The 16,212-nt window shown below is 42.9% G+C and overlaps 1 protein-coding gene across 2 annotated transcripts in view; it reads left to right on the forward strand.

Moving 5' to 3' along the window:
- The window catches only part of METTL22 (methyltransferase 22, Kin17 lysine), a 176,943-nt gene that overhangs the window by 45,710 nt on the left and 115,021 nt on the right, over window positions 1-16,212 (forward strand). For both annotated transcript variants that reach the window (XM_068244652.1, XM_068244651.1), the window contains exon 4: window positions 3,517-3,557. In XM_068244652.1, coding sequence (XP_068100753.1) covers window positions 3,517-3,557 — 41 coding nt within the window. The remainder of the gene's footprint in view (window positions 1-3,516; window positions 3,558-16,212) is intronic.

Raw genomic sequence — 16,212 nt, forward strand, 5'->3', positions numbered from 1 at the left:
TGTCACGGCGGCGGCATGCCGGCATCACATGACGTGCAGCGTGTGCTCCTCCTCGCCCGCCTGTGCAGCTAGTAATTTCGCCGCTGCACCCGCCCCGCATAGCCAGCCCAGCACGTAACTCGTAGTCGCCTCCCGGTCAGTGCGACCCGACCCAGGCAGCCAGTCTGGCAGTGTGTGACCCCCCCCAGCCAGCCCAGGCAGGCACGGTGGCACCCCACCCACGGTGACGGTGGTCAGCGGCAGCGCACACAGCCAGGTCCGTCCGACGGCGACTAGAGGCTACAGTCTGCAACTCAAGGTGGGTCCTGCTGACTGTTCACTACTCCGACAGCCAGGCCAGCCAATTTTTTTTTTTTTTTATTTTTTTTTTGCACCAGTTTGACCAGGCACTGCAGGCAGCCACCCAGGCCTGAGCTGCCCTCCTGAGCCTAGCACCAGCACGGCCATCGGCACCACCACCCACACCAGGCCTGGGGGGCCCCCACCCACCACCAGCCAGGAGCCAGGCCTGATCTGCCCTGGGGCCCCCAGCCTCCCACCACCAGCCTGACTACATATACTGGGGAGAGCTATACGCCTGGCTACATATACTGGGGACAGCTATACACCTGGCTACCTATGCTGGGGACACTGGCTGTCTGTCATTACGTGCATTAACTGGTGAAAAGTTGTCTCTTATGTGCATTTACTGGGGAAACGCTGTCTGCAATTATGTGCATTTACTGGTGAAAAGTTGTCTCTTATGTGCATTTACTGCGGAAATGCAGTCTGTCATTACGTGCATTTGCTGGTGAAAAGCTGACTCTTATGTGCATTTACTGGTGAAAGGCTATCTGTCATAATGTGCGTTTACTTCATTTTTTTAATGTAACTACGTTAGCTGGTACAACTACATTACAGTTAGCCCCGCCCACATGATGTCATGACCACGCCCCAAGCACGGCCTGCCAGCCCTTGTGCCCCCTTTGAGCCCCCCCAAAAATCTGAAGCTGGAGCCGCCACTGGATTTTATTGAATTGCAGTTAGGTTAAAGCAGACCTAAACTCTTGCACCAGAGAGAAGTAAAACAAAGAGAAATCCACCCTGTGTGTGTTTACAGAGAAGTCTGCCTAATTCTCCCTTATCTGAAAGTAATGAGCCAGTGTAATTTGAGCTGTTTGATCTGTGCGGAGCTCTGTGCTAATGCAGAAGGTTAATTATTTTTGTGCTCCCATAAAACCAGGAAGTAGACACTGCAGATTTATTGAAAGAGTTCTGTAAGCTGTAACAAATATATTTTTTGTCTTTAAAGGTTATTGTGCTCCTGTTTATATTTTGGAGCAGAGAGGAAGTTCTGGGTTTAGGTTCGCCTTAAGAAAGGGTGACCGGTAATTTTGGGTGCTTTTGTTAATATCTGTTACTAAAGGTAGCCACACACCATACAATTTAAATATCTGTTCAATTTAAGAATTGCAATACATTTTTCTGACTGATTGTAACATTTCAAAAATATGACCAATGTACCACACACCTATGTTCAATTTTTCCCCAATTATGATAAAACTGATTGGAAACTCAGAGAAAATTGCTATGGTGTGTATACTAATAAATTGGCAATCTAGCACACACCATACAATCTTTAAAAAAATTGAAGAGAAATATCTGGCATTCCGGATCGATATAAATCGAAAAAAAGGGAAATCAGATCGGATTTTTCAGTCGAATGAAAAAAAAGCTTTCAATTTTCTCGGGAAATACGATCGTTTTTATCGAATTGCTGTAAAATCTGATCATTTTATTGTATCGTGTGTGGCCACCTTAAGGGAAATTTGGGTTACATTTGCACCTATGGGGCAACTAAACTTTCTCTGCACCTGATATTTATTGTGTTAGAATACAAGGAGGAATTATTTGCATCACACTGATCCAGTAAATCCCTGGAAGCTAACCACTTCTGTACCCGCAGTTTCTGGCCACTTGAGGACCACAGGCTCGGAGCAGTGCTTTTCAGCGCTGCTAGATTTGGGCACAGCCGGCACCTCCATAGACTTCAATAGGAATCACTCCTATTGCAGCGCTCAGTGAGTAACGTCGGCTCCGTCAGAAGACGGAGCCGAGGTTGCTTAAAAACATAATAATCCGGCCTCCAGCAATCGCTGGAAGCCGAATTATTTCATTCCCCCACTATCCATGGCGGCCTGGAGGGGGAATAGTAATTAAATCGGCCCGGACTTGTGCAGAAGCAGGATCAGCCATATACCGCTGTATCCTGCGCCCAAGTCTACCGGCGCTGTTTTCAAATGTACTCCACAGGCTTACAACCTCCTAGTCGCCAGGTTTTTTTTTTTTTTTACAATTCAGTGCTCTGCAGCTTTAACAGTTTATAGCATGGCCATACAACTTAGTACACAAATGAATCTGCCTTTCGTTTCTGCCTACCAACAGAGCTTTCTGTTGGTGCAATCTGATTGCTGCTGCCACGTTTATTATAAAAAAAAATTATTTAATTGTTTTGGTTTTGTTTTTTTATAAAAATTGCAGGGCGTAGATTTCAATCAGTGTGGCCCGGAAGCGGTTAACTAAAAAAAGCTTTTATCTTGATGAAAATATTGATATTGTTGACTTGCTGTAATGTACATAGTTTCAAATGTCATCTTGTTTGTACATAAGTTAGTACAATGCATCAAACTTTCAAAAGGTAACCGACTGCTTTTTTAATGTCTAATAAGCATTTAGAGATGTAGAATCAGAACATGAAAATATTTTTGTTTCCATAAAACCAGCTGTGTGCCCTGTGTTCTTCATTCTTATATTATTTCTTTGTGAATTCTGCTTATGTACGAAAATGTCTTTAAAGATAACCTTAAGTCAAAAAAAAAAAAAGAGATTACCAGGAGGCCGCAATAGCAGCATAGGGGGCGATATACAGGCTGGGAACGCGAAGAATCACTTGCGTTCCCATGCCTGTCGGCCGGTGACGGCCTAACCGGAAGTCGTTGCCGGCGGGTCCAGAAGCATCGGACCGGAGCTGCGAGGGCACCGATCGTCTGCAGGGGGCTGAGGGAATCCCCAGGTGAGTTAATCCCATTTTTTTTGGTTGCCTTTAGGTTCACTTTAAGATGATTTTCTTATCATTAGATATTTAATATTGGTAGGAACCTGGAACACTGATTATTGTGAAATCTCGTGGTTGACTGCTAAAGGAAATATTCATAGTGCAGATGTCACAGCAAAGCAGTCCTGCCTAGTACATTATAAACATTGTTTCTATTTTCTGGTTTCAGAGGTACAGGTTTCATAACTAGAAAAACATTTTTTCAATGTATTATTCAAGCTCTAGATTCTGATTTTAAAGAGATGAAATATGTTATATTATTACTGTGAACAAAATAAAACCTGGTTACCTGAATCATAGACACAACAAATGCAAAATTCTAATAACTGCTTGCTAAATTCATAATGAAAATGTGTAAGGTGGAGTTGAAACCTATTTAAATATAAGTATTTTGCTCAATGGTGAGTATTTGTTTTTTTCAGAGCATACAATGGCAACACCATTGGAAGATGTGGGGAAACAGGTAAGGAACATCAGTATTATTGTTCATCCTTCAGTATTTGTGTTTCATGGTGATTTTAATAGAATTTCACTTTTTAGGCTACTTTCCCACCAAGACGTTGCGTTTTAGGGGACGTTATGGTCGCATAACGTCGTGCTCCTAACACAACGCATGGTGGTGTTGAAGTTGGACGTCAGATTGAGCTGTGTTATGCAGCTCTCAAAGCAGCCGCTCCAGGTTAGTGATAGGAAGTCCGGATCTTTTTTAAGGATTTGGATCATTTGAATCGGATCATTGAAATTATCCAGATCTTTGAACCAAATCATTTGAATCATTTTACTAGGGAAGCAGACTAGCAGGACAGGACTTTACATTCTGTATGTTCCTGTTTCTTCCAGTGTGAACCGAATCTTTCATTGTGATGATCCGTATCAAATGAACAATTCTTTCATGATCCGGACAACACTACAGTCCCATCATGAGTCACTACAGTGCAGTGAATATTAATTAGCCATGTGGCTGACTGCGGAGGAGGAGGGGAGACCTCCTCCTCCAACATTACTGAGCATGTGCAAACAGTCTAACGTGGCTTAGCCCAGTATAACATACAGCATGCAGCACTTAGTTTAAACGTGCTGCGTTACTATGTAACGCAACGTGTGCACAGTGAACAGCACATTGATTTTACAGTGCTGGGAGTTAAGGCGCCCATACACTCGTCAGATTGGCAGCAGATAGATAAGAAATGCATCTGATGATCTATCTGATGCGTTTTTAGAACATTTTTTACCAGGATAGAATTCCAATAGATTTCAGTTTGAAATCTATTGAAATTCGATCTGATGGCATTTTTTTGCCATCAGATTTCCATTAAGGCCAATGCAAACTGATAAGCAATCTCATCAGATCGACCTAAATTTTCCACCCTGCCAGTTCGATGGAAATCCATCGAAATCGGCCATCAATCGGTCGATTGGCCAACCGATTTGCGATCGATCGGCCAGAAAATCGGCTGAGTGTATGGGCCCCTTTAGGCTGCGTTACTGGCTGCTGTAGCGTGGGACTTTAACGTCCTACTGTGAAACCAGCCTTAAAGTACTTTTTAACCACCTGAAGACCAGAGGTTTATACACCCAAGTGACCAGGCCACTTCACAACTTTAACGGTTTATTGCTCAACCATACAAATTAGCACCCAAATGAAATGTACCTCCTTTTCTTCTCACAAATAGAGCTTTATTTTGCTGGTATTTGATTGCTTCTGCAATATTTTTCGTGTTTTTTTTTTTTTCCCCAATTCATAAAAGAACACAAAATGTTTGCAAAACAATGTTTTTTATCCCACCACCAAATTGACCCTAGACTACGATACATACATACACTACACTACACTTACATAGACATGTGCCTATGATAGGGATGAGATTGTGAGTCCCTCCGAGGGACAGTTAAGTGATAAGGCTATGCTCTGTACATTGCTGCGTAAGGTGTCAGTGCTACATAAATACATTTGAATGCATTCATAAAAAAACAGCCTGTCAGCTCCAATCTTTGGCTGGCAGGCTGATCGCTGGAGCCCGTGCGAGTGCGAACTCCCGTCAGATCTCGCTCTTTGCAAGATGATGCCATATGGTGTCGCTGAGACCTGAGAGAGCCGCTTTCCCAACACCTTTCCATGTTAGGCAGTTGGGAAGCGGTTGAGTCTCACAAAAGCAGCTAATTTGTAATATTGTAATAAATAAATAAAAAATAATAAAGCTTTAATCAGATCAGACAAAAATATTTATCTGTACCGTTGAATTAGACTCTAGACTTAAAGGGACTATCCGAGCTCATAAAAAAAAAATGTACTTACCTGGGGCTTCCTCCAGCCCCTTGCAGCCAACATGTCCCATGCCGCAGCTCTGCTCTCAGCCACCGGCCCGGGGTCTCTACCAATGCAGAGGCCAACCTCACGAGGTCGTCCTCTACTGCGCCTGCGCGAGCGCTACTGTCAATCAAGTCCAAATTGTCCTGAGTGTACTACGCAGTCGTTAACATACACATGCGTGTGTGAATGTGTTTTCACATGATGTATTGGGCTACAAAGGCTTATGCTATGCTGTTCATGAATGTGCAGATGCCATTCATGACGCTACGTCTAAGGCAAAATTTTGTCACCCAAACTTGCATTGCATTCAGACAATGTTCGTACCAGTCCAGGTAATTGACCAGGAAATGGCCTGTATAAAGATCAAATTCAATTATTATATTCACATTTGGCTCTCATGGTTTCCCTTTATGAACTTGGCCTGTTACTGCTCCTGCCCTGACCACCTTCTAAACCTTAAAACATTGGTCTTTCAGGCACATCCTCAGCTTGTCCAGAGTGTGATAACTGCTTTCAACCTCAGCTTTGCCACTTACCATTATATCCTCTGCCTGCCCCAACTTCCACTCTTCCGCTGACTCCAAAACATTTTTTAAAACCTTTTTCCGGTTCTAACTTCAGTTTGTCTACTGATCAAGATCCTCTCTGCATGCTTTGGGTAGCGTTTCTGTGTTCTCCAGATTTCTACCACAGGAAGCTTTCTTCTTTTGTCTTTTGCTGGTGGGAAAATTCCAAGGGTCATGACCTGATGGCTACCAGAAGAAAAGTAGTTTGTTACCTTTCGGACCAGCAACCGATCATCCCTTGTGAGATGTGCTATTGAAATCCTAGTATGCCCTTAGAATCCGGATCCTGGGAGCGAATCAACTAATTTTGGTGCAGCGCTTCAGTGACTAATTTAGGCGCCGGCAATAGCTGGTGCTCGAATTGCATAGCCCCACCTTCCACCAAGTTGCTTCAACTCGGAGGAGGAATAGCAATAACGCCACCCAAGAGTTTTCCTGCAGCAGGGTGAGGCATCTTCCGGCTTCACCCTGCGCCGGAATGTGGCCCGGCCATTTTAAATGTATGTCCTGGGGGGCCCTGTGCCACTTGCAGATAACAGCTTGAACAAAGTTCTGGTTCTTGGTAACTTGTCTGGGTACTCTGTCTGTGGTATGTAGCCCTCGATAATCCTTTGCAACTCCTCTTTCCATTAACTATGGATTTGGTTATACAAAGTAAAATGGCTGGTAATTTTACCCCCCTGAGATGTCCAACATTTTATCATATTTAAAGTGGGCCCAAACCAAAAAAAGTTTAAATTCAAAATATGTAGTTGCACCACTCTGATGCATACAAAGATAAACACTCCTTCAAGCGTATGAGCATTTCAGTGCATGCCTTTCACCTTTCTCTTTTCATAACTAGGGTTATACAGGTGGCAGCCATTACTTCTGAGCTTAGTAGGAGGTTTTAGATCATGGGTGTGTTTGTCATCAGCTGTCCTCCCTCACATGGGCGTGGTCTATGTGAAATCTCACACAAGCTGAGGTCACCTCCTGTGACATCATCAGTAGCAGCCTGTGTTTTTTTTTTTTTTTTGTTTTTTCCTCCTGTCAAGGAAGTGACAGCAAGCTGTCATTTCTATTGCCAGAGCAATTTCTATAAACAGAAAGGTGACTAAAACGTTGCTTTTTGTTCTTCTGTAGCCCCTATCACTTTTCAAACCTTTTACGACATCCACAGTGCATGTTTTGTGGACAAAGTGTGTGGATGTACACAAAACATGAAATCTTGGGGCTTGATCCACTAAACCGTGATAAGTCATATCACGGCCGGTTTTGCACGCATTTTTGTGTGTGCACGTGACTGCAAATTTGCGTGCGCAACTGCGCGTTTTTGCACGCAAATGCGAATATTCGCACGCAAACATTTTCGCGCACAACTTCGAGTTTGCACGTGAAAACTATATTGTTTGTGCGAGGAAAACAGTGTTTGTGCATGCAAATTTGTGATCATGCACATTTTCACATTTGCGCATGATCGCAAATTTGCGTGCACATGCAAATTTTGCGGGCAATCACAAAATTGCGCGAAATAGCGAATTTGTGTGCGCAAACACGAATTTCCACACACAAACAATACAAACGATACAAATGATATTGTTTGCATGTGAATATGCCCATGAAAATGCGCAATTGCGCGTGCAAATTCGTGATTGCGCGCAAACACAAAAACGGCCGTGTTATGACTCATCACGGTTTAGTGAATCAAGCTCTTGATGTGTCCTGAGGACAAATCATATTAGCTATCTGGGTACTGCATAACACAAAGTGGCTGGATTATAGAATGCCTCTGGCACATGGAGTTGGAGTGAGGTGTCCTCACTTGCATGGAGGTGGAGAGAGGGATACACACTCACATGGAGGCAGAGAGTTGCAGGCATATGGAGTAGGAGTGACGTGTCCCCAATCGCATGGAGGTGGAGAGAGGAAGTTGCACTAACATGGAGAGGGGGGGGGGGGGGGAAGCTGCAGGCACATATAGGTGATGTGTTCCCACTTGCATGGAGCTGGAGATGGAGTTGCATTCACATGGTGGCTGAGTGTTGTCCCCATTTGCATGGAGGTGGAGAGAGGAAGTTGTACTCACATGGAGGGGGGGGGGGAGAGCTGCAGGCAAATGGAGGTGAAGTGATGTCTCTCCCATGGAGCAGTAGAGCTTCAGGCACATGGAGGGGGGAACACAGTCACATGGTGGTGGGTTTGATATTATTGAATCTGAATTACAATTGTTTTTGCCTGCATTACCTAAATGAGCAACTCTGTATGCTATTTTACTTTGTAGCTCATCCACTCATGCCTTATAATCCATTTGTTCCCTCTGTTCAAATACAGAAATAGACAGGGCACAAGTGCATACCCTAAACTAGCCTAAGGTAGGGTTAAGGTAAGCTGTGGGTTGGGGGGGGGGGATTTGGATTGCTGATGCACTGAGTGATGCACATGCACACTCTTCTCCATCTTGCAGAACTCACTGATACAAACACATCCTGCAGCACACACTGATATGTGCGCACACATACACTCTTATCCATCACTTACTGATGCACACACACACACACACACACACACACACACACACACAGCACTTACTTATACACAGCCGCTGAGCCTCTGCTATTTGTATACAGAGCTGCTCACAGCAGGAGAAGGACATTGCTGGACAGTTATTACTGCACAGCAGGGGGGTGTAGAACCGAAAGATATCGTCAAAAACCATCGCTTTGGTGATCACGTCATTTCCGTGATTGCAAACTTGTTATAAAAACGATAAATCGTTCAGGCCTAAATCATACCGATCTCTTTTTTTTTTTTTTTTTTTTTTTTTTTTTTTTCTTTCGCACACTCAGCAGCGTTACAAAAGCCAAGCCCCAAATGTTAGTTTGGCTTCATCAGGGCCCTCCCATGGTTGCGGGTGGTTTGCATCATGGTTTGCATTATTCTGTGAACTCATTTATTGTAATAATAATAATTTAAGAAAAACAAAACACGCCCCAGTCTTTAAACAGAGTGATCTGTAAGCAAACACCCCCCCCCCCCCCCAATCCATACCTATCTAAGTAACATTATGTGGCATCATACTGCTATTGTAAGGATATGTCGACCACTTACACCGATACGCATAAGAAATGCACCCCAACTGAATGTACCATTACAATATAATTGCACTGCGACACTTTAGCAATTGTATTGTAGTATGCAGCACACTGCAATGGAACATGGTGATTATAGCCTTCGGCTCGGTCCACACTTACCCGATTCCATATCGGATCCATGTCCAACGGATCCATTAGACACGGATCAGATCTGGATGGTAGGGCATGGTCCGCGCGCCGATATGTACGTGTCCATTGTTCGCCTATCTGGGCGCCAGCGCTCGTCCCACCGCTCAGTCCCTTCCACAGCCTGAAGGCCAGCAGAAGCATAGCTTTCCATAAGCTGCAACAGGCCAATGCTGCCTAGCAACAGGGAGAATTTCCATTGGTTCAACATAGGAATTCTCTTTGTTGCTGAAGACTCCCATTGGTCTGTTGCAGCCCATGGAGACTCCCCATGCTTCTGTCGGCCTCCGGGCCCTTCCGAATGGGTTTGAGCGTTGGCGATGGACGGCAAGACGCATATGACATCACGATGGTGTAGGGTTGTAGCGGTAATGGGCGACGCAGATGCCACAACTAGCCTAGTGAGAGCCAACAGTGTCCGTTCTCACAGGCTTGCATTGGACACTTTTCCCGTCCAGTCCAGGAAAAATGTCAAATCCAGACTCTGTTTTCGTTCCATGCCACACTGTTCCATGGCGATCTGTGTTTCTGCACGAGTGGATGAGGGTCCTATTTTTAAAATAAGATCCACTTCCTGCGTTTTTGCAGAGCTTTCAAACCCATGTGAACCAGCCCTTACACAAAACGCAGTAAGAAAAAAAAAAAAGTATATACAAAAAAGCTAATAAATATATGTACAGGAACATCCTTCCATAAACTGGAATCAGAAAGAGATCAGAACCATAACATTTTAATAACATAGACATATTTACATACAAACACACACATGAATATATTATTACTACTTACCTAGACATTTTTTGCCTTTCCCTTGAGATCCACACCAAATCAATAGACATCATGTAGAGGCTTCAACAAATCCTTAAATATTAAAAAAACAAACAAAAAACAAACAGGTGATTGACAAGTATAAGTGAAAGCCACACAGTTTTGTAACGTCCCTAGCGAGTTGGGAACCTTGTTCGTTGAGCATTCACTACCTCTTCTTTGTTGGGTCTCTCAACAGGAGCTACACTGGAGGGCAGTAACTATTTTTTGGAGACCCATGCTGTTTGCAGTTCTCTGGTAACTATTCGGAGGATATCCCCCATCATTGGGAAAATGTGAGGGAACCGCACTGGTTCTAAAACTTTACGCGCCACCCACTTTTTCTTGCTACGGGGAAATTCCAATTTATAGCGTGCGGTGCCACAAGGTTGTGATCCTTTTTCTTTCTTTGTTGACCATAGCCTGTGGTCTGTCTACATTTTTGTTATGGGCCAGTATGGCTAATTTGGTTCTGGCCTCCATAATAAAATTAATTCTTATGGGATGATCTTTCAGCACCATGCTATGAAAGGTCTCCAAAACACCAGTTTGGCAGTACATTGTTAGGTGAGGGATGTAATTGTCCAGTTTTGGGCTTGTAATCATCTGGTGCAAAGCTTCAAATGCAGGTGTTTTTTTTTTTTTTTAACCAAAGCAAGTCCCTTCTTTCAGCCTGCGCACATGTATATGTAGTGTCTCATTCTCTCCATTCATGCTCATTCACTATATGATGTAATATTGAGCGCAGCTTCAAACTGAACTCTTCGGCATTACTTTGGCTGTTTCTGCTGGTCCAATAAACATGATTTATAATGGGGCCTATCCATGGTTGCAGCTCTCTGCACTTGGACTTTGAAGCAACTACAACCAACTTCTTGCACGATTTTGAGAAGTGCCACAAATCAAACTGGTGGGGGATATGTTTATATTCTGTTGCCATTCGTTTTCTAATTCCCTGGTGTTTGTCTGTTCCACATGCACTTCAAAGTCCTCTCTAACACGGTCCAATGCAATCTGGAATCCCTTCTTCTCCATGGCGACGAATGAGGTAGTCTGGGAAACCTGAACGACTTCAAAATCTAAAATTGACTTTAAACCAACATCCAAGACAGTGTACACACAGTACTTTGCTAAAAAGCCAGGACTATCGCACTGTCCATCGCCACAAACATAGAGGGGTTTCTGAGCCAAGGTACTCTTCAGCCTGGATCTCTCAATTTGCCAATGGTGATCAATGCCGGGAAAGATAAATTTCCGCTGGTATTTGAAAAAAGATGGGTTGGAGAACATTACAATACCAGCATACTGGCATGTCTCTGCAAATTTGGTATAAGTTGACCCACTGAGAACTATGGATGAGGCTATTATAACATTACCAGCGGGATATCGCTTTGCACATGGCTGAGTCTCCCACAATTTACTTTTCTGTCCTTCAGAACATGTGCAGTAAACTCTAAGCATACTGCCTAGTGTCCTCATCCTAAGGTCAATTACAGCTTCGAAACAATCAGTAACAGGGCAAATTAATTTTGAAAGCAGGACATCCAGTCAAGATTCAAAAACTATAAATTTTCTTTCCCGGACATATTGGTCTTCTTGTCGAAGCTGTGGACCAAATTCTATTCTTTTTTTCCTCATTCATGAAGGAAACACACTGGTCAGTTGACAGATCTGAATAATCGGGAACATAGGTCTCATCTAGGTAGTATTTCCCCTTTGGTGTTTTAGCAATGGAGGATGATGGAGTCGACAAAGGACTCACCAGTTGAAGGCCTTGCTCCATGGGTTTGTTTAGAGAAGCAGAAATAAGGAAAGGTCCAGCCTGATCAGGGAAATTGTGGTTTTGCCTTTCATTTGTTGGGGCTGAAGTAAAGTTAAGCAATACTTCTGTGCGCTGTTTTTGAGGAGAGGAGGGAATGGGCCGTGGTTGTTTATTATGTCTGAGGTATGTATGATCCATGCCTACTGATCTCAACAGCAGTGGCTCTATTTCTGTGTAGGTAGCGTGAAAATCCTCTGACTCTGTTTGCATGTATGCAGTGAACTGTGCAGTTTGCACATACTGTACCTCTCCCCCATGACAAGGGCAAACACATGTTGTACATGTACAACGCACAGGTGGACATGAACTGTTTGGAATTGTGGTTGCATCAACTCGTAATCTTTTAGCAACTCTTCTGCTCCATGCTTCATCCTGTACAGGTGCTCCCAATTCATCATGATCAAAAATGTTTGGTAGAGCATCTTTATTCAGTGTACATTTACTTCCCTTCATGGTATACTCAGTGGAGAGAAATGAGAAGAGCATAACCGATACCTGTCCCCATTCTTGTCTTGCAAAATTTGCTTGGAGATCAGCGGAATGTCTGCCTCTTGTACGCCGATGTTCTTCAACCACTGTACAAGTGTCTTGTTTGTCTTTGGGAAAAGGTGCAGGGTAACATTAGGATAGACCTTCTTCTTGCCAGTCACATGACTGCATCGCTTAGCAAAACACTTCGTCATGGCTTCTATAAATAGCAATGAAAATAAAGCACACAGTTATTTTATAGCCATTCCCTAGTATGGGCCTCCAGCATAGGTAGCTGTCGTGAGCTAGATTTATGTTGGTGATGTAGCCTCCACCTTCTATATTTAGCATGAGACCCAGTATTATGTAGCCTCCCCCTAGTATAGGTGGCAGTTGTCCCCTACTATTATGTAGCCTTCTTATGTAGCAGATGTGACCCAGTATTGTGTAGCCACCCCTGGTATAGTCAACACATGTGACCCAGTATTATGTAACACCCCTGGTATAGGTAGTACCATGACCCAGTATTATATAACACCCTCCTAGGATAGGTAGCACTTGTCAGATCCTGCCCGCGGGCCATACTTTGCCCAGCACTGGTATAGGCAGCAGGATTCAACCCCAGTATAGCCAGTAGCTGTCCCCTATAGTGCACCCTCCACCCAGTATAGCCAGTACCTGACCCTATTAGTACCCCATCACATAGTATAGCCTGTAGCTTCCCCATACAGTGGTTTGCAAAAGTATTCAGTAGTTTGAAGTTTTCCACATTTTGTCACATTACTGCCACAAACATGAATCCATTTTATTGGAATTCCACGTGAAACATCAATACACGTGGTGTACACGTGAAAAGTGGAACGAAAATCATACAGGATTCCAAACATTTTTTTTGCAAATCAATAACTGTGGGGTGTGCATAATTATTCAGCTTCCTTTGGTCTGAGTACAGTCAGTTGCCCATAGACATTGCCTGATGAGTGCTAATGACTAAATAGAGTGCACCTGTGTGTAATCTCAATACAAATACACCTGCTCTTGGAAGCAACAACACCATGAAGTCCAAAGAACACACCAGACAGGTCAGGGATACAGTTATTGAGAAATTTAAAGCCGGCTTAGAGTACAAAAAGATTTCCAAAGCCTTGAACATCCCACGGAGCACCGTTCAAGCGATCATTCAGAAATGGAAGGAGTATGTCACAACTAAACCTACCAAGACAAGGCCGTCCACCTAAACTCACAGGCCGAACAAGGAGAGCACTGATCAGAAATGCAATCAAGAGGCACATGCAGAGATCTACAGCTGGGGGGGGGGGGTGGAATCTGTCCATAGGACAACTATTAGTCGTTCACTGCACAAAGTTGGCCTTTATGGAAGAGTGGCAAGAAGAAAGCCTTTGTTAACAGAAAAGCATACGAAGTCCAGTTTGCGGTTTGCCACAAGCCATGTGGGGGACACAGCAAACATGTGGAAGAAGGTGCTCTGGTCAGATGAGACCAAAATTGAACTTTTTGGCCAAAATGCAAAACGCTATGGCCTCAATTCACTAAGATCATGCTAGAGATAAGGCAAGAGAAAACTTACCTCCACACGTGAGAGAGTTATCTTACCTCTTCATTCCTTAAGTTACCTCTCCTGTAGTTAATTTACCTCCTCTGTAGTTAATTTACCTCCTCTGTAGTTATTTTCACATGCAGCTAATTAACAGCTTGTCTTTAACCCTGGAGTTATTTTAAGGATTGGAGAGTTAATTTAAAATTAGAAGAGTTAACTTTAGGCTTGCCTGAGGTAAAATGTTTCCTGAATACTACATGCCTTATCACCATGGTAACAACTCTAGAAGAGTTATTAACCACTTCAGCCTACAGCTTCGAAAATCTTATGCATCCAAGCAATGTTCACCTCCCATTCATTCGCTAATAACTTTATCGCTACTTATCAAAATTAATTGATCTATATCTCGTTTTTTCCGCCACTAATTAGGCTTTCTTTAGGTAGTACATTTTGCTAAGAGCCACTTTACTGTAAATACATTTTAACAGGAAGATTAAGATAGAAATGGAAAAAAAACATTATTTCTCAGTTTTTAGCCATTATAGTTTAAAATTAATACATGCTACAGTAATTAAAACCCATGTATTTTATGTGCCCATTTGTCCCGCTTATTACACCATTTAAATTACGTCCCTATCACAATTTATGGCGCCGATATTTTATTTAGAAATAAAGGTGCATTTTTTCAATTTGCGTCGATCACTATTTACAAGCTTATAATTTTAAAAAATGTAATAAGATACTCTCTTGACATGTATATTTAAAAAGTTCAGACCCTTAGGTAACTATTTATGTAGTTTTTGTTTTTTTAATTGTAATTTTTTTTATTTTTTTTAATACAAAAATGTATTTGGGTAATTTTAGTTTGGGAGGTAAATAGCCAATTTTAGATGTAAAATAATGTATTTTTTATTCAATACAGGTATGTGGGTGCAGTTTACTATTTGGCCACAAGATGGCCACATTCAAAAAGTTCCTAGATGCGAACGATGTCGCATCTAGGAACTAAAATGAAGAGAAGTTGTTTCCTGGGGGCAGAAATACCACGCTCTCTGATGAGAAAGCGTCGGTATTTCTGCCGGGGACTTGGATCGGTGAATGGGAATTATATTCCCATTCACTGATCGGGGGGGCAGCGGGAGGCAGCGGGGGCGCGCGCCCGATCGCGCGCACCACACGGCTGCAGCACCACTGCCTATCTGGACGGATATATGCGTCCAGATATGGCGAAGTGGTTAAAGACAGGAGATAAGTTTAGTGAATTGAGGCCTATGTGTGGCAGAAAACTTACACTGCACATCACTCTAAACACACCATCCCCACTGTCAAATATGGTGGTGGCAGCATCATGCTCGGGGGTTCATCTCTTCAGCAGGGACAGGGAAGCTGGTCAGAGTTGATGGGAAGATGGATGGAGCCAAATACAAGGCAATCTTTGAAGAAAACCTCTTGGAGCCTGCAAAAGACTTGAGACTGTGGTGGAGGTTCACCTTCCAGCAGGACAACCACCCTAAACATAAAGCCAGGGCAACAATGGATTGGTTTAAAACAAAACCTATCCATGTGTTAAATTGGCCCAGTCAAAGTCCAGATTTTAATCCAATCGAGAATCTGTGGCAAGATCTGAAAACTGCTGTTCACAAACACTGTCCATCTAATGTGACTGAGCTGGAGCTGTTTTGCAAAGAAGAATGGGCAAGTATTTCAGTCTCCAGATATGCAAAGCTGGTAGAGACATACCGTAAAAGACTGGCAGCTGTAATTGTAGCAAAAGGTGGTTCTACAAAGTATTGACTCGGGGCCGAATAATTACGCACACCCCACTTTTCAGTTATTTTTTTTTTTTTAAATGTTTGGAATCCTGTATGATTTTCGTTTCACTTCTCATGTGTACACCACTTTGTATTGGTCTTTCACGTGGAATTCCAATAAAATTGATTCGTGTTTGTGGCAGTAATATGACAAAATGTGGAAAACTTCAAGGGGGCCGAATACTTTTGCAAACCACTGTAGTTTGAAAGAAAAATTAAATTCTTTTAATCAAGATAAATTACAGTACTTTATAAATACTGGGAATTTCCAGAGCGTAAATGCGTGCTTAATCAAGGGTAAACACTGGTTAAAACTAGCATTCCCTTTTGTACTGCGTGTCTTTCTGGTCCTATTGAAAACTTGATTTAAGATTTTGAAAATGACAGTGTGAAAGTGTCAGAACACTTTATCTATTGACTTTAAACCTGAAGAGCCAGCCAACAGCATAAGACTGTGATGGATAGCCTTGCACACTTGCTGTCTGATTTGAAAAATGGAGCACCGGGTAAAGAAC

Source organism: Hyperolius riggenbachi, chromosome 7, assembly GCF_040937935.1.
Source record: "Hyperolius riggenbachi isolate aHypRig1 chromosome 7, aHypRig1.pri, whole genome shotgun sequence".
NCBI lineage: Eukaryota > Metazoa > Chordata > Amphibia > Anura > Hyperoliidae > Hyperolius > Hyperolius riggenbachi.